The following is a 22007-nucleotide window of genomic DNA, read 5'->3' as shown; positions in this document are numbered from 1 at the left end:
TGGGTGAGAAACTGCATTGGGTATCACCAGTTTTGTATAGTCTGTTAAGTACTGTTTTGTTTTGTTTTGTTTTCCCTTCTCCCTTTGCTATACTAGTAAACCGTCCTTACACCAACCCACCAGGTCTTGCCTTTTCCTTCCCATTCTCCTCCCCATCCCACTGGGCGGGGGGGGAAGTGAGTGAGTGGCTGTGTGGTGCTCAGCTGCTGGCTGGGGCTAAACCATGACAGTACTGCATTTCTACATTTATATCTGCGCCCTAGGACATGGTATCCTGTTACAGCTGAAGAAAATACCCATGTGGTGTTGCTAAAAATGAGTGGCTTCTGATTTCCTCACCGCTGCCCATATGTCCTTGCTGCTTTGCAGTGATTGCATGGTCGCAGGCGTGACCCTTCGCACAGGCTTCTCCACAGCAAGATTAACCCGTGGAATAAGGAGTAGTCTTCCACACAGTCTCTCTGAGCACAAGGAAAGGAGCAGGAGCACAATGTGAAGATGGAGTACTTCCACAGCTAAGCTGATTTAGCATCAAATCGCATCCTGTTTCACAAAAGTAAGTCCTCAGATAACCGCCGTCCTCACGCAGTAGCGGGGAGACAGGGAAGAGTGCAGTAGAGGGGTGAGGAGAGTGGGCTGGGAAGATGGCGGCGTGAAAAGTAGAGGGAGCTCTAGGATAAATTTCCTCTTACGTTTCCCACAGCCATGTGTAGCCTGGACGCTGTAGTTTCGCTAAGTTTTATTCAGGGGGTTGGTTTGTTTAATGGGAGTTAGTTCCTTGCTCCTGGGGGAGCTGCCCATCTCTGCAGGCAGCAGGCGGCGGTGCCTGCTGGTACAGAGGCAGGCAGGGATGCCTCCATCCCACTGCACTACAGACACCCCCCTGTCCTGGCAGCATGAGGTGAACTTTGCAGGGCACTGCCCCGGCCCCTGCACTTGAAACTTTTCCTGCTCAGCCCTGCCAGGGTAGTCACTTTTCTGGGCTGTTTTCCTAGCTGTTGCTAAACAAGGGAGTGTTTACTGCTTCCTCCTTCCAACTCAGGTCTGACTGTGGTTAATGTGATTCAAGCCATGTTTCATATGATAAGAAAAATGGGTGGGGGTGGGGAGGGAAGGCTTCCAAGCTACATTACTTCAATTATCACTGAAATCTCTATTGCAGCCTTTTAAAGGCTCATATTTAAGGCTTCTGAATGAGCATGCTGTATCATAGAATCATAGAATGGTTTGGGTTGGAAGGGACCTCAAAGATCATCTAGTTCCAACCCCCCTGCCGTGGGCAGGGACACCCTCCACTAGACCAGGTTGCCCAAAGCCCCATCCAACCTGGCCTTGAACACTTCCAGGGATGGGGCAGCCACAACCTCTCTGGGCAGCCTGTTCCAGTGCCTCACCACTCTAACAGTAAAGAATTTCTTTCTAACATCTAATCTAAATCGACCCTCCTCCAGCTTGAACCCATTACCCCTTGTCCTGTCACTACACTCCCTGATAAACAGTCCCTCACCATCTTTCCTGTAGGCCCCTTCAGGTACTGGAAGGCCGCAATGAGATCTAGTAGAGGTGAATATTACCAGATCCAAATCGATGTTCCTAATGCTTGAAACCCTCAGTCAGCGCTACTCTTGCAGGGTGCTTGCATTCACCCACAACATCTCTGTAGACATATTGTAGAGACAACTCTACAATGAATTCTGTGGTAGCTGGAGGCAGGCAGGCTGTTCTACTTCCCACTATTCAGAAAACCTTTTCCAAATGAGAACACTGCAACTATTAGAAAGAAAAAAAAAAAAAAGATGTAATAAGGAAAAGTGCATTTGAACTGAATTGAAGGAAAAGATTAAAAAATAAGTATTCTTAATACACAGCATATTCCTGGGGACAGGAAAGATGCACCTGGTGAACTAGCCTGCCCTTCTGCTTCAGGCAAGTGGCAGCCAGGCAATGAGGCACTCAGTTAATGGTCTGGCTGGTGGCTTACCTGCCTGATTTCAGAGGAAAACATTCTCTCTAGACGCAAATTTTCTGGTGGAAAGCTGTTGGAAAGTGATGTACAGCTAGACAGAAGCAAATGGGAGAGCCATTGGGATAAAAGCAAGGGACAGTTCTATTGCTGGCACGTTAAGTGTATTATATCTAAGTATAGTGAGATGCTATGTAATAACTTTGGTTTAAAGCAACTCTGGGAAGCAAGCTGCACATAACGGTACCTAGCACAGGAACTGGGGAATATGAAGACACTAGAATAAAGCAAACAGTTTTTAAGACCCTCAGTTTTGCCACTCATACTTCACAGAAGGGTGACACATCCACTTTTCACCCAGGTATCAGAGTTGAGCCAACATACACAGCAAAACTGTTGTAATCAATGACAGAAAAAAGTATAACAACAAAAATTGGACCGTTATTTCTAGCCATGTGTTTAATAACTTATTTTTTTACTGCCACAATTACTCTTGGCATTGCTCAATCTTTTAGTCTCATTGAGTTGCGACATCTTTACTGTGTACTGCTGTAATTTTCCACATGTTACTAGCAACACTTGATTCCAAGGTAATGCTTTAACAGACCAGCACTTCCTCCCTCTTTCAAAGTTAAACTTTATCCCTCTTTTCTTTTCTGTGCAAGCTCCTTTTGCACCATTTATTCATGACTCAGTTCGTTCCAGGAGCTGCGAGGCACCAGCCATGCTCCCTGCCCAGCCTCTCCTGCACGCTGCGGTGTTTGCCCTTGCAGCCCTTCAGGCCCTTGCCTCCGACACCTTCATTGCAGCCATCTACGAGCACGCAGTCATCCTGCCAGATGCCACTGACGAGCCTGTTTCTCCTGACGATGCTTTGGCCCTGATGAACAAAAACATGGATATCTTGGAAGGGGCCATCAAGGAAGCCGCCCAGCAGGTACTAGATGTGTTGTGAGCGTTGCTAATTAGTGTTTTCTGCACCTGCTGACCCTCCCGGTTAGCTGTTGATGAGTGAATTCTTAACGGAGCCTGTTGTGTCAGGGCGCCCACATCATTGTGACTCCCGAAGACGGCATTTACGGCTGGCGTTTCACAAGAGAAACCATCTACCCCTACCTGGAGGATATCCCTGATCCGGCAGTGGACTGGATTCCCTGCACCGATCCCACAAGGTGATTTCTTCTGCCGTGATTTATGTGCTTTCAAACTAGCGTCTCCTGGAGTCATGAGATGCTACGAATAAATGCCTGAGAACTGCTAACGGTTTTGACATAAGGGTAAGTTTCACTTCAAGTTGCATATGTAAGGTAAGTTAAATGATAACATATACAGCATGTCCGTGTGACTAAATGTCTAGGGAGCCCTGTTTAAAAAATATGTTTTTTGAATTGGACACTTTAAAGAGACATTCAAACAATATACAGAACTTGGGTTGCTCAATGCAGAGGAAACTTCTTTTTTTCACATTTGAAAAAGCTTTGATGCCAAAACATGCTGCTTCTCATTCTGCTTTCAGTTTTGTCACAGTATTTTGAATAGAGCTGACTGAAAATTTTTCACACTAGTTTTCATTTGTTTTGTTGGTTTGTTTGGATTTTTTATAAATGCCATGTTCAAATAAAAGCACACATTTTTGTGGACAACAAAGAACTAGTTTCTGAGCAGCTAATAACAGAGGAGATGAGATCAGTAGTCAAAGTCCAAACATTTCAGTGATACAAACCCAGAAAGTTCTAATCTTAGTTTTTCACAATTAAGATAAAGTCTGAATTGCTAGAGACTCTGTGCTGTAGAACATGACCTGTCATTCACGGATCATGTTCCAGCAGGACTGTGATAACCTGTAGCCGAGTGCTGGACTTCAGTTCCATACACCATGTGTACATGCTCAGCCATGGAACTACAGCTGTGGTCTGCCTTTTTCACCATGGCTTTCTGCACCTGCTCGATGATGAGGTGCTTAGACCATAATATTACATCTGTGAGGATGTAATTCCTCAATTGTCCTGAGAGGAAGATTCACAATGGGGAGAAGTGCAGGATGTGCAACTTTTTACTGAGACATAAGTAGCTAAAATGTACGAGTCTTTCAATGAGTGTGGGCTGTGGGGTGGCGGGTCTTTATTCCAGTTCTCCACACAGTTTTTGTGAACGTGATCAGTGTGTCCCTTCACTGCCCCAAATCAGGTTTTTCATTAGCACCTTGTGGGAATATAACGCCTGCTATCAGTCTGGCATGCCCTATCCCTTGGTGCTACCTATGCATCTTGCATGATGGTCCTCCTGTATGCCAAAGCCATTTGTCGTGGTTTAACCCCGGCTGGTAACCGAGCACTGCACAGCTGCTTGCTCACCCCTCCTCACAAGGGGGTGGGGAAGAGAACGGAAAAAAAAACCTCATGGGTTGAGATAAAGACAGTTTAAGAAGATAACAAAGGAAGAGGAAGAAGATAATAAATAAGAATAATAAAACAAGTGATGCGCAAATGCAATTGCTCAACACATGCGGAACACCCCTCTCACCCCCAGTGCCCAGTCTGTTTCCAAGCCGCGATCCCACCTCCTGGCCAGCTTCTCCAGTTCTATCTGGAGCGTGACATTCTGTGGTTGGGAATATCCCTTTGGCCAGCCTCGGTCAGCTGTCCTGGCTGTGCTCTCCCTGCTTCTCCTGCACCTGGCAGGGCATGGGGAGCTGAAAAGCCCTTGACTTAGTGTAGACATTGCACCTACCTGGCAACAACTAAAAACATCAGTGTGTTACCAACATTATTCTCATCCTAAATCCAAAACACAGCACTATGCTGGCTACTAGAAAGAAAATTAACTCTATCCCAGCCAAAGCCAGGACAGCCATGTGCATTGCCACCTTACAGAGGGCAACGTCTGCTCTCTTCTGGCCTACAGGTGCTGCCAGTTTATGGCACATGGGCTGTCGCATCTTGAAAGGAATATCCCACTGCTGTTCATGCCATGGCTAGAGGACTGTGTGCTCCCGTCCATGGGAGAAGATAATTGCCTTGACCACATCAGCTCCACTATTCCACAGTTTGACTCTGCTTGGTGTGTCGAGGGCCCAGAGCTATAGTCCTCAGTGCCGCTATGCCAGACGCTAAGGTATTCTCCTGTGTGACACCAAGTTAGTCTCTTCCTCTGCCCAGCGATTCTCCTCCTGGCCTTTCCCAGCCGCAGGGTTGCCCGCTTGCAGCAGAGCATGTTCTGGGTGCCGAGGGGCTCTGGCAGGCAGCCCAGGGCCGGCATGTCCCTCCAGACACCGACGGGAGGGCTCCAGGACCTGCAAAATTGCAGGCGCTGCTGATGTGCCCTCGGGGCCTGGTAATGGACACCACTGACAGCGCAGATTTTGTTAGTTCTTTCTATTTTTTTTTTTTTTTTTTTGGCTAAAACACATTAGATTTACTCCAGCACCAGTGCAGGAACGACTCAGCTGCATGGCCAGGAATAACTCCATCTATGTGGTTGCAAACATTGGGGACAAGAAGTCGTGTAACTCCAGCGATCCCGGCTGCCCCAGCGATGGTCGCTATCAGTACAACACCGACGTCGTCTTTGACTCGGAGGGGAAACTGGTGGCTCGTTACCACAAGGTAAAGTGGCCTTGGAAAGTCAGGAGTTACTTTTTCACAAGTTCCAAAATTTGTCCATTCGGCAAGAGAATTAAATACCAGTCATTTTCCCTTGGCATGTTTTTGCTTCTGTTTATAATTTAAAAGAATATTTCTGTTGCTGTAAAGTGTTGACTCCAAATTTGCATTTGCTGTCATGTTTCTCAAAACAGACTAGAATAAAAAATGATTCCTCAGGTCCAATTTAGCAGCGTATGTTTTTGGTTGACTTCCTCACTTCATTAATTCCCCATTACTGGAAACTCTGCTGCTTGGGCAGCTTTATTTTTCAATGCCAGCTTTTCACCAGACTAACCCTTCATGTTCCAGGATTTTAAAATGTTCATCTGCATCTCATCTTACATGGATAGTCTGGTTTAAGGAACACAGGCCCTTTCCTATTGATTTTTTTTTTCTGATGATGTTTGTGCACAGTTTTTGCATAATTTGTATAATTACCTGGACAAACCCATGCTGGGTGTAAAAAGAAATGAGGGCATTGAAATATTTGTACCCAATGAAAGTATCTTCTTTCAGTTTTATGTGCCTACCTGCAAGGTTCATCAAAGTTGTTTGGGGATTGTGTGCTGGATAGCATGTTGATGTGGCTAGAATTAATTTGGTTGTTTATTTAAATGCACTTTGGGCCCAGTATGTCACGTAGCTCTTCAGAGATTACATTGAGACATTTGTTTGTGAGCAAACTGGGTGAGGTGGACGCTGATACCATGGAGGCTGGTCCCCTGTGCGTCAGTCTGGCATGGCCCAGGTGCCAAGTTACAGGTTCAGTAAACTTGAACCTACTTTTTGGCTCGGTGACATGTGTTTATTGTCCTGGCCACCTGGAGATTAAAGGACACTTTTAGTAAACGTGAATGTGAGGGAAGAATGAAAATGTTGAAAAGCTGAGAATGTCGCAAACTTGGATTTTTCTGTTGGCTGAGGTCATCTGCCTTTCCCTCGTCACCACTGCCTTTGTCTTCTGCTCTGCTCTGCAGCCTCCCTTCAGTCTCACACTTCCTGCTGGTGCTGTGTGCTTCCAGGTCTTCTGTGCATCTCCACACCAAGGTCGCCAATCCTGTCTCTTGGCACCAGATGCTCCATGATCCTCTTCATTATTATTTCTCTTCTGTGTGTCTTTCAGGTCACCAGAATTATAAGCTAGGTGGGGTGACTGGAGAGATTATTTTTATGGGAGTTGCATTTGGCTGACACCAACAGACCTGCAGATGGTCGCGTTCCTAGCTAGACACCAGGGCAGTATGGGTCTCCCTATATCCACCTTTTGGGCACTATGGGGATCATGCACTTTTAGCCTTACTTCCTACATGTGAAGGCTTCAAATACAGGTTAAAAAATTTCTCTTGTAATTTTGAAAAATTCTAGGGATATTTCCATGATATTGCAGTAAGTTTTTTTAACTGGTTTATCTTTTTTCCTTCCCCTACAGTATAATCTCTTTATGTCAGAAACTCAGTTTAATTACCCTAAAGAGCCAGAAGCTGTCACCTTTGAGACCCCCTTTGGGAAGTTTGGCATTTTCACATGCTTCGACATCCTTTTCCGTGAGCCTGCCGTGGTCCTGGTGAGCGAGTTGCAGGTGGACACCGTGCTCTTCCCCACAGCTTGGATGAACGTCCTGCCCTTTCTGACTGCAATTGAGTTTCACTCTGCCTGGGCTATGGGCATGGGTGTCAACTTCCTAGCTGCCAATACACACCACACCAGCATGTCTATGACAGGTAATTAATTCTCACTCTGTCTGAAAAATCTTTATAGCCATGAATCGTTATTCCCTGTTCTGCAGGGTGATTTTGCAGAGGAATGGAATGTATTTATTTGGAAGGTTAAGAGCCTAATCACTGAATTTGAAACCTGACAACCCCTGTCCCTACTGGTGCTATACAAAGAGCAGAAAAACTTGCAGTGTTTTCTTTTCTTCTCCCTGGCTTCTTAGGATTTTCCTTTCTTTCTTTTAATGCTTGTAAACAAGAAGTAAGTTACTGCCCCTTCTATCTGAGCAGAAACTTTTGAAACTTAAGTTCTTATCCTCTCCACCAGTAAGTCTGCAACCGAATGCCAAATGATAAATACACTTGTAAACCCAATGCATGGCTCCATTTACTCTGGCCAAATGAAAGACTTATTTGTAGCTGTATTTAACACAGTTATGGAAAAAGTGTTAAAAAGAAATTTTCAGACCTGTTGCAGTAATGTTGCTAAGAAGCCTGCATTTTTTTTAAAGAGTGTGGCACTGACTTTTTAGAGCTTAGCTTATGGCAGAGATGAATATCTTATAGTTAGACCAGGATCTTCACTGAGCTGTTAAACCACAGTATTGGCTTGGGGCTACTCAACTGCTTGTTGTCCATTTTATGTGGCTCTTGGCAGTGATGGGTATAACAGATTTTCTTTGATTTCCCTCTGTCACTTGGCACTAGTCAAGTGTGAATTCCCCACGTGGGGAGAGGTCCTCAGACAGTGTAAATGGGGCTGGACAGCTGCTATCTCCTTTTCTGTTCACCAGGAGAGGCCTGTGATACTTGGTGTTGTGTTTTGGATGGTTTGAATTGGTAGATGGTCCTTTTACATCAATTAGCCAAAAATAAAGGAATTCTTAAGCAACTCTGTTGCATACAGGAGAAAAGAGAACTGGGGAGGCCATAAATACAACCATAACATAGCACCCTCTGCCTTTGGCTACATGGAACAGACCTCACACAGGGAAATAAATGCTATTCTTTGCCAAAGCATGAGCTCTATGTACCAAGTTGCTAACAATCACCTTTGGTGAGACTAAAATTTCTGTAATATTTATAAAATAGCAGATAAGCTAGCAGTAGGGACAATTAAAAGGATAATATGAAATTTTTTATTCTTTTTGGACTGACTATTGTGCTCTCCTCAGGGAGTGGTATTTATGCACCGGATGGAGCCAGAACATACTACTACAATATGAAAACTGAGGATGGTCACCTCCTCGTTGCTGAACTAGATTCACACCCTCGCCTTTCTCCTGCCTCCCCACCTGCTGTCAACTGGAGCTCATATGCTTTGAGTGTCGAAAGATTCTCACCGAATAACCATGAATTCAGAGGACTCATCTTCTACGACTGGTTCAATTTCACTGACCTCACTAAGCCTGAGGGGAATCTCACTGTTTGCCAGAAGGACCTCTGCTGTCACTTGAGCTACAAGATGGCAGGAAAACAAGAAGAAGAAGTTTATGTGCTAGGTGCTTTTGATGGGCTTCATGTTGTTGAAGGACAATACTACCTGCAGGTAATGATTCGTTGGAGGTGGAGTACTTATTTTAGGAAGCTTCTTTACAGGGAGAAACCTTCAGCTCTGTGGGGGAAAAAAAGACAATGGCTTTCTTGTATGCTGGAGTCCTGGTGTCTTATTTGTTAGCAATAGGAAGTAGTTGGTAGAACATCCAAGCCTGCTTGCCTTTGAATCCAACATCTGTAGTGGAGAGGTCTCTAACCTCTTTTAAGTTCCCAGAGTGTGCTCACTAGTTTTTTAGCCATGCAATATTAGCTGAATTTAGGTCTTCTTTTGTGATTATCTGCAGTAACTGTTCTGAATCTCCTCTGTAATCTTCATCAAACAGTTGCTGTTAAAAAAACAGTTCATCATATTTATTTTTATGAGATGCTCTGATAATTTAGTCTCACCAAGATGTTAATTTTTTGTCCTTACTCAAATCATAATAATGAAGTTTACTGAAATGACATATGACTTTTACTGGAAACGTCCACTCTTCCTCTCTTTTAATCAAAGTTTGGGAAGACAGTGAGTTACATCCTGGTTGAATTTGCTTAAGGCCATATTAGAAAACCTTTGCCTTCATAATTAAGTTATTGTGCCTGCAGATTATTGGGTTTTTAGTTAGTTACTTCTGTCTGTCAACACAGCCGTTGCATATCAGCTGGTACGGACTTCAGGATATGCGGGGGAGGTCTTAGCCAGCAAATAGCTCATGTAATACATTTAAGAAGGTAGCTTGAATAAATTCAGTTCTTGGTGAGCTCGCTTGGAAAATTTATTTCAGTGGAAACTATGAGATGGTCTCTACCAGTACCATTTTCTAGAGAAGACAGGAATTTCTACTCTTCCTTTTTCCCCTCAGTATTTTTTCCATTTCCTCAGAACATACTAAGAGAATTAGATTCTTTCTTTCTGCTTATTTGCATTTCAACAGGAAACCATATTTGCTCATGAATAATACTTCTGATGTTTGCAAATGTGCTTCTTCTATCCCCAATATCTGACACAAATAGACAAACTCCTCCCTCACCTGTCAGCAAAAACCGCCAACATCCTTTGAAGTTTCACAGGAGTGCTAGCCCTATTTCACACAGGAGTGCTAGCCCTGTTTCATATTTCTTCGTGGTGTCCATAACTGTTCATCAGCTGTAACCTGGAGAATTAACTTTAAGGACAAAACATTGCCATCCCTACTTTCCTTTATGTGCTACAACTGCTAACACAAAACTGTAACAGAGAGTGCTGACTTTCTAGCCTTGACATACATTCACCAGGAGTTGGATGGAGAACATCAAGTTCATTTTTTCCATGGACTAACAGACCATCTAATGAATTGTCATTAGCAACATGCACAAATACCAGTAAGAGTACATACAGTTGCACAATGTACCCATGAGGAGAACTGTTTGATTTGTCTAAAATTTCCATTCACAAACTCATCGTACTGAGACATGTGAGAAGGGAATCTTCAAATGAGAGAACTGGAAATTGTAAGGATTAGTGGCAGTGACAGGATTGACCTTCAGGGATGAAATAAGGTGCTCTGGCATCACTTACACCAGAAAGTAAGGTTATTCCTACCTACTAAGGCAGTGCAGCTCTGGAATACCCCCAGTGAGATCAAGGGTTGAAAAAAGCAAGCTACAACTAAAAAGGAGTTGCTTAAAGATTATGAAAGAGATCCTGTGACGGTCACCTGCTCTGACACACACTAGCTTTGATGACACAACGCTTTCCTACCAGACTGCTTCTGTCTAGCTAAATATATTATTGTCTTCTCCTCCCTGCAGATATGCACGCTGCTCAAGTGCCAGACCACAGACCTGAACACGTGCGGGCAGCCGGTGGAGACGGCTCAGACCAAGTTTGAGATGTTCTCCCTTAGCGGCACCTTTGGTACCAACTATGTCTTTCCAGAAGTCTTGTACAGTGGGGTGCAGCTGGCCCCCGGGGAGTTTGAGGTAATGGGGCACCCTGGAGCTGTGTCATGCTAGGTTCTCTGCAGGGTAGTCATGGCATAAATTGTCTCAGCACAGCCAAAGTGACCTTGCTCATAGTGAATCATCAGATCTATTAAATACCTTTTAATGAAGACACTAGTTTCAGTAAGAGATATAGTCTGACGTACCTTCTTCCTGTTTTGTCACATCTTTCTGAGCTCTTAGCATGTTCATATGGGTACTCCTCTAATTATGTCCTTCTCTTACGTTTTTCAATCAGGTATTAAAAGATGGGCGCTTGATAAGTAAGACAAAACCAACAAAACCAGTCGTCACTGTGACTCTTTTTGGACGATGGTATGAAAAGGATCATCTGAAATAAGACCCACAACCACCAGCCTTCCCATGATGGAACAATAAATGAAGCTGTACACTATTAATCTCATGTCTAAATGAGATAGAGCATCCTCTACTACAACAATCCCCATTATGTGTCTTATTTCCAGTTGCACGAACTTCTTATCAATGTGCTTTGTTTAGTAACAATGCAGCAATATTATTGAGAAGTGTCTATTTCTATATCATAAGATTACTAATCTTTTATTAGTGAAAAACAGCAGTTGTGTTTCTCTTTCTGTTTTCTGGATTTTTATTTTTCTAGCCCTCAGAAAATCTATATTGTGAGCCAGTGAATACAATCTTATTAAAATAGCATTGCATATTTTATAATTGCAATTATTATGTGACCAGTAAATAAAACAGTGAAAGATGTGATTTGTGGCAGCTCCATACAAAAAAGCTCAATAATGCTTTGTCCCTGATATATGATGACTTATGCTGACCTATGCAAGTCTGCTCTTTTACCCCACTTATACATTTTTTTCCCTATTTGTGTTGCTTTGGTTTTGTTGCTTTTATGCCATCGGTGCATGTCATGTGGCACACGGCAGCACAGAATAGTGCATCATGAGACTGAGCAAGAACTCCAGTCAAAGACGCAACCCTGAAACAAAACCTGCCACGCTGCTTGGTCAGAATGCAACAGGAATCATAATTTCTTTGAAACCTCTGTTGAACCAAAATTGGGAATTGAAACCTCAAAATATTCTGCTTGCCCGTTCTGAACAGTAGCTTCTCCGCTGGATGTTATTCAGTGCTGGAACTCTTTGCATCCAGTAAAGAGGTCACCAGGTGATCTGGTATCATATAGCTGCTCCTCTCTCCCATCTTCTCTATTTCTTTCTGGTTGTGTATCAATCATCACCAACATATGTGAAATAAGCTTTGTCCTTTGCTCCTTCATGATAATGCTGGGTGGTGCTGCCCTGCAAATTCATTTACTGTATGGATTAGAGGGGGTTAGATTTTTACTGAAGACCAGCTGCTGCTGGTGAGAAGGCACGGCTGGTGAGAAGGCACATCTTTGCTTCCTCTTCTCCCCCAGCGACCCGTGCTTTGTTGCTGCTGCTGGACCCTAGTGACCTTCCTTCAACGCATCAGTGTACAAAGATGTGTACGGTCTGTGGCTGTGTCTTTAAGAGTGGTCAGAGACCCCTATTAGTCTAATTTCTCCTTCCTTTTCCCCATACTGGCATGTGGGGACCATTCCTGGTCTCAGCATGGTGCTCTCAAGGTCCTCAGTCCCATGTACTTCTGTTACAGAGCTGGTGAGAAGTTGGGAGTGCTAATAGTATCCAAACCCCAGCGCTGATTATCGCTGCTGTGCGCCATATGACCTCTTCTGTTTTCAAATGTAAATAGATACTCACATGTGACATAACATAGTGTCATGTCTAACATGTGACATGTTTATCAAAAGCCCCAGACAAGATACTCACGAAATCTCAACGCTGCCAGAGCCATACTCTCTTAAAACCTTGTTCACTGTTGGAGTCAGCTACTGTCTGGCACAGACTGATCCCAGTCTGGCAAGGGATTATCCCATGGGATCCTCTTCCCATGGGTACAGACTCAGTGCAGAGACTGTACTTGTGCCTCGGGAACCTGTGGGTCATACCGCAACTCTCTCCCAGGGAAAGGATCTGGATTTGCAGGAGGCTATGGCACGCAAGAAGGTCTCATCTTGCAATGTAGAAGGGATTCAGTGAGAGCGCGTGGCTGGTCCAGGAGCTCAGAGTCACCTCCTTCGGGTCTGTTCACTGCTGATACCAGTCCTCTGGCTGAGGGAATGTGTCTGCAAGTAGCATATGATCCCAACCCTGAATCTGGTGAGTATCTTGAATTCAGGATTTGGTTCAAAGCCATTGTGGTTTGGTTTAGGTATGTTTGTATGTTGAATATTTTCCTATAGAAGACTGGCATAAGCCATCATAGCACTAAATTATTTTTCCTGCAAAAATTGCGTAACATTTATCATTGTGAAATGTGTTGTGTTAAATGAGTCAAGCATACAGAAAGTAATCCTATGCAAGTCTACCCATAATGCACATACCGACTCAGTCTGTATAAAAGACAAGGCTGCCTGTATCCACGGATAACAATAAACACCTCTTCCAGGGAAGAGTGGCAAAAAAGCATTCCATTACCTGACAGCTGAGTAAGAACCAGAGAAGGTAAGAACCTTGGGTAACCAGATACAAGGGATTTTGGGGAATGTGCAGCTTTAGCTTCAAGATTTCTGATGAGGTGATATAGACATAAGAAGGCAGGCTGTAATAGGCAAAATTTAGAAATTGTGGCTTCCATTCACAGTGCTTAACAACAGAGACCTTCGGGGACATGAGATCTTCAGAGCTCAGTTACTGAGTGATGTGCTGAAGGGTTTGCTCAGACAAAAAGCCTGCCTGGCAGCCCCCTGCGATGCGGAGCAGCCCCCAAAAGCCACACAACTCTGAGCCGGTGCTGTGCTGAGGTGGGGTGGCACAGGTAGCGCCCATGCTGCAGCATCGAGCTGGGGGCCGGCCACCTGCTTCCTGCAGCCCTGCCTGCACCCCGTGCCCTCCAGTTTGGGCAGGAATGTGTCCGAGCTGGTCTTTGCTGACATTTCCCAAACTCTGGCTTGTTTTCCTGCTCTGACCTGGGCTTGCCTTGAACTGAGTTTCTACAGCAACGCCACGCCTGAATCATTTGTACATCTGGCGAGCGACATGTTTCTTCAGCTGCAGCACAGTGGTGACTTCTCTGTCAGGGGTATAAGGCAGAATTGCTCAATGCTGGCGGCTCTCTTGCCTTTGATGATGTGAGACTTTCCGGGCAGGGTGATTGCATGTTGTGGTGTCGGTTTTCTGCCACTCTGGGGAATTCCCAGGTTTTGTGCAAGACTTTCCTTTTTAAAGCCCCTTGGCTTTGTTTGCCCCATCTTCCTCTTGGGCGACTTCCAGGCTCCAGACATGGGGCTTCCTAAAGCTCGTGCCTCTGCCGTACTTTTGGTGCTGTCTGCTCTGGAGGCCTGTGCCCTCAACAGCTACGTCGCAGCCGCCTACAAGCACAACGTGGTCTTTTTCAAGACATATAGAATAGAATAGAATAGAAGAGACTGTTTCAATTCGAAGATGCCTACAACAGTCATCTAGTCCAACTGCCTGACTGCTTCAGGGCTGACCAAAAGTTAAAGCATGGCATTAAGGGCATTGTCCAAATGCCTCTTAAACACTGACAGGCTTGGGGCATTGGCCACCTCTCCAGGAAGCCTGTTCCAGTGTTTTTTGCTGGTCTTGTCAGATTACACTGAAGTGCCAGCTTCTCCTCAGTAAGCGTTGATGCTGATGGGCAAAAATAAGATTTCTGGGTGAAATTACATAGTGAAGAGGAAGATATTGTCAGGATAAAGAACATATTCCTTGGTTTCTTACAGAGCAGGAAATATGATTGGCCAGGTTGTGTTTCTTTACCTTCATAGACGTACCACAGGTTCTAACAAAGGGGGTTTTTAATGAAGCACCTGAAACTATAGTAGTAATATGCTATTTCCAAAATGCTATGCAAAAATTGCTTTCCAGAAGAAAAAAAATCGTTTTGTATGAGCAATTTCAAATTGCTTATTGTGCAAAAATTGCTTCTTACAACAAAAACAATAAAAAAAAAATCTGTGTTGTTTAATTCTTTCTCACGAAACGAGCAAGTGTGTTAGCAGAGAGATCAGCACAGTTCAAGGGTTAGTTTATTTTGCAGTGTGAGCCCGGGAGGGAGGACGCTCTCAGGGCACCTGCTACAACTATAATAAGCCCATTGGCCAAAGGCAAGAGGCATGGCAGGACCACGTGTCTCATAAGGGTAGATGAATTGGCTACACTGTGAAGCATGAGGGCTGTACTGCACGCGGGTGGTCTGCCTTCAGCCCTGGCTGAATTTGCAACCGATGGCAGCCACGAGCATTAAGGTTATGTGGAGTAGTGTGCGCTAACCAGGGGAGCCTGGGCTTGCCCCGAGATGGGTTTGGAAGTCTGGAGAGGGATGTATGAACAGAGTGTGTAAATGCTCCTTCCATGAAGAGTCTTGTAGATCAGCATGGCTTCTGGCATGCTCTTTTAGCCTTTTGATCATGTTTTATTTGCAGCATTTCAAATTGGAAACAAGATTCAATTCCTAGAAATGTTTCTTTGACTTCTCACTATAAATAAATGTCCTGATAGTTGGCAGAACTCTACTGTACCTTCCCAGATTACTCAATAGAAGATAATTTCCAAAGCAAACTTATTAGTCTTTACTCCTCCTCTTTCTATCTGGTTTATATTCCCCATGCCCAATCCAGGAGCTGCGAGGCACCAGCCATGCTCCCTGCCCGGCCTCTCCTGCACGCTGCGGTGTTTGCCCTTGCAGCCCTTCAGGCCCTTGCCTCCGACACCTTCATTGCAGCCGTCTACGAGCATGCAGTCATCCTGCCAGATGCCACTGACGAGCCTGTTTCTCCTGACGATGCTTTGGCCCTGATGAACAAAAACATGGATATCTTGGAAGGGGCCATCAAGGAAGCCGCCCAGCAGGTACTAGATGTGTTGTGAGCGTTGCTAATTAGTGTTTTCTGCACCAGCTGACCCTCCCGGTTAGCTGTTGATGAGTGAATTCTTAACGGAGCCTGTTGTGTCAGGGCGCCCACATCATTGTGACTCCCGAAGACGGCATTTACGGCTGGCGTTTCACAAGAGAAACCATCTACCCCTACCTGGAGGATATCCCTGATCCGGCAGTGGACTGGATTCCCTGCACCGATCCCACAAGGTGATTTCTTCTGCCGTGATTTATGTGCTTTCAAACTAGCGTCTCCTGGAGTCGTGAGATGCTACGAATAAATGCCTGAGAACTGCTAATTTTTTTAAGCTATTAAAAATACCACGTACAATAGAAATGAGATGCATCAAAAAGAACTCTTAATTAAATGGTAATGGGAATATGCAAGGTAAAAAGCATTGAGACAGTCTCACTTTTAAAAATTGCAAAAGGAGGAAAATGAGGAAATTTTAGGCAAAATCATTATTTTTAAAACATGTAAAACTTTATCACTACAGATCAATTGTGAAAATCTCATGTAAGTATAAGCTAGTTTATTATCATGTCAGATGCATAGATTAGACAAGGTGATTCAGTCCTCAGCTCATGTGGCTGGGTGATTTCTAAATCAAATTGCACAAAATATTCTGAAAGAAGTGCCTTTTAGAAACCCATTGGCTTGCATGGTCTGCTGTGTTACACAGAGCTGCTCTGAATGTGGGTCAGCAGGGGACACCAAGAGGACCAGGTTCATTTCTAAGTTAAGCTTTTCTATTATTCTCTTCTGAGGCTTTATGAAGCTAGATTTCAGGAGTCCTCAGCTCTGTAAATGCTATGGCCACTTTTTACTAAAGGTTTATGGGCATCTGCCTTAAACAAAGTGAAGAGTCTTAAAGAAGGCTAAAATGGTGTTTTTAAACCAAGGCTTAGATCTGCCTGAAAAATTTTTAAGTTATTTTAAGTTTATGACAGCATATAGATTTATTCTATCCTCTGTTTTCTGCAGCTGCCTATATCTTTTTATGTGTGTTAGCTTGGAAATATATCCTCACAGAAAATAACACTGTTAAGGGTACAGGAAAAAAGAACACAAGGAGACCACTTTTTAAAACTAAAGAGACTGGCAGATCAAAATGATCCTATGAACAGAGGAGAAATTGAACAGAAACTATGATTTGATCTATCCCTTTTTCTGCACCAGGGGATACACAGTTAGTGGAATAATAAATTTGAATGCATTTTTTCCACATCTGAACTTAAACTTGTAAAATTTTCTGGTTTGGTTTTTTTTTTTTATTTCACCAAAAAATTGGATTAGATTTGCTCCAGCACCAGTGCAGGAACGACTCAGCTGCATGGCCAGGAATAACTCCATCTATGTGGTCGCAAACATTGGGGACAAGAAGTCGTGTAACTCCAGTGATCCCGGCTGCCCCAGTGATGGTCGCTATCAGTACAACACCGACGTCGTCTTTGACTTGGAGGGGAAACTGGTGGCTCGTTACCACAAGGTAATGACTCCTGTCATTGTTTATCAGTATATTTTTCACCTCTATGGTACCAATTTCAGCTGGTTTATACAATAACTTTACACAGTTGTAGAGTGACAACCAGTCCAGGATGATCTGGTGCAAGGATCTTATGGACAGAAGGAAAGTAGGCAAGTGCTTGATGGATCAGGCATTATTTCCAGGAGCACCACAGCTGCAGAGCGCATGCTGGATACCAAACACCTAAGGGCTACATTTATGATACTAAACGGGAAAGAAGCAGTGAGATTTTTCCATACTCAGTAAATGTTAGCTGGTCCTCGGCACAGTTTTAGCTAAGCCAGACAGCTAGGCATTGCTTCCAGGGGGCAGCTGGGGCGCAGCCACGCCGTTTTGCAGGGGGAGAGGGTCAGCTGGATGGATGCAAACACACTGTGCCGGCCGGCTCAGGTATCTCAACCCCCAGCTTTGCCTTAAAGCCTATCTCAGATGCAAAAGTAGCTGTTCATAATCTTGCCTTATTTTTAGTTTTTAATATGCCATTTTCTTCACCTGCAGTACAACTTGTTTAGAAGAGAAAATCAGTTTAATTACCCTAAAGAGCCAGAAGCCGTCACCTTTGAGACCCCCTTTGGGAAGTTTGGCATTTTCACATGCTTCGACATCCTTTTCCGTGAGCCTGCCGTGGTCCTGGTGAGCGAGTTGCAGGTGGACACCGTGCTCTTCCCCACAGCTTGGATGAACGTCCTGCCCTTTCTGACTGCAATTGAGTTTCACTCTGCCTGGGCTATGGGCATGGGTGTCAATTTGCTTTCAGCAAATACTCACTACATCAGCTTGGCAATGACAGGTAAGTTTTAGTTACATATGGGACAAGGGAAATTGTCTTCAGAGTTCCAGATTCAGAAGCAGGCAGAAATGCTTTACAAATAGAGACGTGTGTGGAAAACAGTGTTTCAATCGGACTAAAAATATTCTTGATGTTGCATTGAACGTAGTAAACAGCTTCAGGCAAGAAAATGTTGAATGTTCTGGGAGAGGTAAAATTAGTAATCCAAGACATTAAATTTTGATCATTTAAAGGTGAAATTTTATTTCAAAAATAGAACAAATTTTCACTTAAATTTTCAGCCTCTCATTTAGCAGCAGCGGGTTTTGTTTAAAATTCAATCAATAGTTAAATGGAGAAAAAATGTTTTAAACAAACTTAATAACCTAAAACTAAAAGGAGGATTCCTCTTGGATATGGAATAAAACATTTTCAGGTTTTTGTGGCTCCTGAAGAATTAGAGATATTTATGTTTTGGTTTGATCTGAATAGATATTTACTGCCATTTTTTTTTCTATAATCTGAGAAAACGTTGCTGTAGCTGCATCTGTAACTCTCTCCTGAAGCCAAAGCCAAAGCCACAAAGGAACATTTTTGCCTGCCATAAATAGACTAAACTGAGTTCAGGCCACAGCCCTGGGTTTCCTCCCGTGAAACGCAATTACCCACATGATTTCCTTCTTTGGCAAATACGCCACTCTTAGAGCTCTGATTTATGTTTAAAATAACCTAAGTTCTTAAAAAAAGGGGGATGGTCATGTGTAAAATTGGCATTTAAGGCTCAGATTCAAGATCCAGTGAAGTACAACATCTGTGAAGTTTAGGTCAGGTTTTTATACTATGATGGGTACTTTAGTGGTTCTGTGCTTCAAAATTCTCCCAAAATTCTCTGTAACAAGTTGACTGAAACTAGCATCACCGACAAAGCCCGCCGGGGTGGCCCCTACCATGCCGTGCTCCGGGGGGCTGGCTGACGAGGGCTGGTGGGTGTCCTTGCAGGCAGCGGGCTGTTCACGCCGGAGGGACCCGCCGCCTACCATTACGACAGCAGGACAGAGGAGGGACGTCTCCTGCTAGCCGAGCTGAGCGCACGCCCCCGTCTTTCCCCCACCTACCCGCCTGCTGTCAACTGGAGCTTGTATGCCACAAGCATCAAGAAATTTCCAGAAAAAGACACTTTCTCAGGAGCTGTCCGGCGGGATATATTCACTTTCAGTGAACTCAGGCACGAAGCTGGAAATTACACGGTTTGCCAAGGAGACCTCTGCTGTCATTTGGTCTATCGGATGCCAAACAAGAGCAAAGATGAAGTTTATGTCCTGGGTGCATTTGATGGGCTTCACGGTTCTCTCATAAAATACCATTGGCAGGTAATTGGTTTCATGGGGGTGAGTGCGGGTTCTATATGCCTACATCCTAACCAACCCAAAACCCTTGTCCAATTCGGCATCATGAGAACTTTTCTTGTTATCAAATCCAGCTCTGGATTGTCGAAAGCTTAGCAGTATTTTGCTTTTGTCCTCCCCGCAGATATGCACGCTGCTCAAGTGCCAGACCACAGACCTGAACACATGTGGGCAGCCGGCGGAAACGGCTCAGACCAAGTTTGAGATGTTCTCCCTCAGTGGCACCTTTGGTACCAACTACGTCTTTCCAGAAGTCTTGTACAGCGGGGTGCAGCTGGCCCCTGGGGAGTTTGAGGTAATGGGGCACCCTGGAGCCATTTTATGCAAGATTTTCCAGGCTGTGGTGCTGGAAATCAATATGGCAGCAAAGTCCCTTCCAAGAACCACTTTCTTTGGTTCTGCAGACCATAACTCAAGAGGACATTTAAAAGGATGGATTGAATTCATCCTTACTGATGAGAATGTATAAATGCTAATGCTGAGAATCTCTTCAGTGTTCTCTTTAGCAAATATGCCTTCCCACTTCAGGTCACAAATCTATAAATAGCAACTTCCAAGGAGGTATTTTCTACAGGTTTCTGTTGATGAGCATTTTAGGAGACAAATAAATCAAATACTCTGAGAAATTGTCCAAGCAAGAAAAATTACTAATGAGTATCATGGATAAGAGTAGAGATCCTATGCAGTTCAAAATATTGAAAGGTATTTTTGAGGGGTTTGTAGGGTTTATTTTTTTATTTGAGACTTCATCATATATTTTTGCCAAAACATGTTTTCATTCATAGACTAGGTTTATGTAAGAGGCTAGATGAAATCATAATTGATTTGGAAGAGGTATTTAACAGCTTACAAGAGGCAACGAAGACAGCGAAAATGACTTGAAGAGTTTTAGGGGAAACAAGGGTGATTTTTTAAAAGGTAGAGAATGGAAAAACATTGCTCACCCTGCCTATTTGTTTTGAAAGGCACTTCTGTAAAAACATACACATCAACAGATTGATTTGGTATGCTAAAATATGATCATGGTCTAATGTAAAAAAATATTCTATATTTTCTTATCAAATGCATGCTTATCGTTTGTCACAGAGGCTCTTAAAAAGTGCACGTGTTCACAGTCTATGAACAACAGTGATTTCAAATTGATCTGTAAAAAGTAACTAAGAAAACAAACATATGGCCAGTAGCCTGAAATTCTCTGTTTCCATCTGGAAATTGTTTTGGGGTCTACAAATCAAAAAAAGATTTAAAATTACTGTCCTAGATATGTATATAACCTGCATTGCCATGTATGAGTAACTAATGAGAACCTAAAAAATTAGTTATTGTCATTCTCACCTTCTTATGAAGCAGAGAAAATGATCTTTTTTTTTTTCCACAGATGGAGCTGAAGGAAGTTTTAAAGACCTTCAGGTCCAAAGAAATGTAGGAAGGCAATGGCAGAGCCAGAGTGAATTGTGGTTTCTTTCTTTCTCATGATTGTCTTTTAAAAGTGCTGCATCAAAATGTCCAGTCTCTAAGGCCTATCCTTTCTGTACCATGCAGTACTGCTACTCTATTAGTGGAATATTAGTGTCATTCTTTCTCTTTTCAACTAGGTGCTACGTGATGGACGTTTGAAAAGTAAGCATGGCACATCAAAACCCCTCTTAACAGTGACGCTTTTTGGACGGCTTTATGAAAAGGACCTGCCGAATCCTCTGCGAACCTCTCCGTAATGTACCTCCTTAGCTGTTACACGCACCGTAGACAGGAGGGGAATTTCCTACAGAGATCCACCTCCTCATAAGCCGTGGCAGTGATCCTGGATCATTCCTGTTCTGTAGCCTTTCTCAGCAGCAGCAGCAGTTGAGTTTCTTTAGAAGAAAGCAATGTGATCGCTCTGTTGTGTACCTATATCAATGCTGTATATTTTAATAGTGCTTGAGCCAGTGGAACTATTTTTTAGTATGAACGCTGTGTCGTGAAATTTTAAAACAGAATTTATTTTTTTTTCCAGAGATACCACATAGATTGCCAGGATAACACTAGAAAGAAAACTGATACTAAATGTGTGAAATGTGGTTTGCCAATTTGCTGCAGAACAAATCTTTGCAACGGGAGCCTTTCTGTCCCTTTTGCACCTTTCTGTCCCTTTTCCCCCTTGCTGTTTTTCAGACTGTATAAGCACTAAGTATCCATGTTCCTCAGCCTTACACACCAATCAATAGGGTGTTCCTAACGCTTAATGGGCCTTGGCCCCGTTCTGACCGAGACACTGTACATTGAAGGGAAAACCAGATTACATATAAACACAGTATACCAGCACATTCGCCTAGGTATTTGGAAAATTTCTTCAAAACTGTGAAAACATAGGAAAAGGGTAATATATTAGTACCTGAAACGGATTTTATCATGTAGTGTGAGAAATGGGCATTATTTGGGACTTCTGGCAATAGCATGTGAAACTTGGCAGTCCTGGGCCTGGTGTGTGTGTGTGTGTGTGTATCATTTTCTGCAGCAAATGGGCCTCATTTGCGCCACATATGCCTTGGAGCGGTCC

At 43.7% G+C, this 22007-nt stretch overlaps 2 protein-coding genes across 5 annotated transcripts; both read left to right on the top strand.

Annotated features, from left to right (window-relative positions):
• Window positions 1-415: 415 nt before the first annotated feature.
• LOC104640481 (pantetheinase) lies at window positions 416-11570 on the top strand. 2 transcript variants are annotated; one of them, XM_010308843.2, is made up of 8 exons: window positions 416-556; window positions 2669-2900; window positions 3005-3135; window positions 5376-5568; window positions 7037-7328; window positions 8495-8868; window positions 10647-10817; window positions 11077-11570. In XM_010308843.2, the coding sequence occupies exons 2-8, from the start codon at window positions 2688-2690 to the stop codon at window positions 11176-11178; spliced, it is 1476 nt and encodes a 491-aa protein (XP_010307145.2). In that variant the 5' UTR covers window positions 416-556; window positions 2669-2687; the 3' UTR covers window positions 11179-11570. The 2 variants fall into 2 exon arrangements, with proteins under 2 accessions (XP_010307145.2, XP_075604257.1); XM_075748142.1 differs by having other exon boundaries at window positions 420-556; window positions 2659-2900.
• On the top strand, window positions 439-21565 carry LOC104640482 (pantetheine hydrolase VNN2-like). 3 transcript variants are annotated; one of them, XM_075748139.1, is made up of 8 exons: window positions 439-556; window positions 15508-15739; window positions 15844-15974; window positions 17062-17254; window positions 17792-18083; window positions 19062-19432; window positions 19593-19763; window positions 21064-21565. In XM_075748139.1, the coding sequence occupies exons 2-8, from the start codon at window positions 15527-15529 to the stop codon at window positions 21181-21183; spliced, it is 1491 nt and encodes a 496-aa protein (XP_075604254.1). In that variant the 5' UTR covers window positions 439-556; window positions 15508-15526; the 3' UTR covers window positions 21184-21565. The 3 variants fall into 3 exon arrangements, with proteins under 3 accessions (XP_075604254.1, XP_075604255.1, XP_075604256.1); XM_075748140.1 differs by lacking the exon at window positions 439-556 and adding an exon at window positions 13235-13369; XM_075748141.1 differs by lacking the exon at window positions 439-556 and adding an exon at window positions 13745-14248 and having other exon boundaries at window positions 15623-15739.
• The last annotated feature ends 442 nt before the right edge of the window (window positions 21566-22007 follow it).

Source organism: Balearica regulorum, chromosome 3 (assembly GCF_011004875.1).
Source record: "Balearica regulorum gibbericeps isolate bBalReg1 chromosome 3, bBalReg1.pri, whole genome shotgun sequence".
NCBI classification, from domain to species: Eukaryota; Metazoa; Chordata; class Aves; order Gruiformes; family Gruidae; genus Balearica; species Balearica regulorum.
The sequence above is the reverse complement of the archived record's forward strand: the minus strand, read 5'-3'. Positions and strand labels throughout refer to the sequence as shown.

Coding starts and splice junctions, on each gene's coding strand:
- LOC104640481 (XM_010308843.2), top strand. CDS start 2,688: ATGCTCCCTGCCCAGCCTCTCCTGCACGCTGCGGTGTTTGCCCTTGCA. Junction 5,569..7,036: donor TGGTGGCTCGTTACCACAAG/GTAAAGTGGCCT, acceptor CTTCCCCTACAG/TATAATCTCTTTATGTCAGA. Junction 10,818..11,076: donor TGGCCCCCGGGGAGTTTGAG/GTAATGGGGCAC, acceptor TTTTTCAATCAG/GTATTAAAAGATGGGCGCTT.
- LOC104640482 (XM_075748141.1), top strand. CDS start 14,147: ATGGGGCTTCCTAAAGCTCGTGCCTCTGCCGTACTTTTGGTGCTGTCT. Junction 14,249..15,622: donor CAGCCGCCTACAAGCACAAC/GTGGTCTTTTTC, acceptor GCCGTCTACGAG/CATGCAGTCATCCTGCCAGA. Junction 15,740..15,843: donor TCAAGGAAGCCGCCCAGCAG/GTACTAGATGTG, acceptor CTGTTGTGTCAG/GGCGCCCACATCATTGTGAC.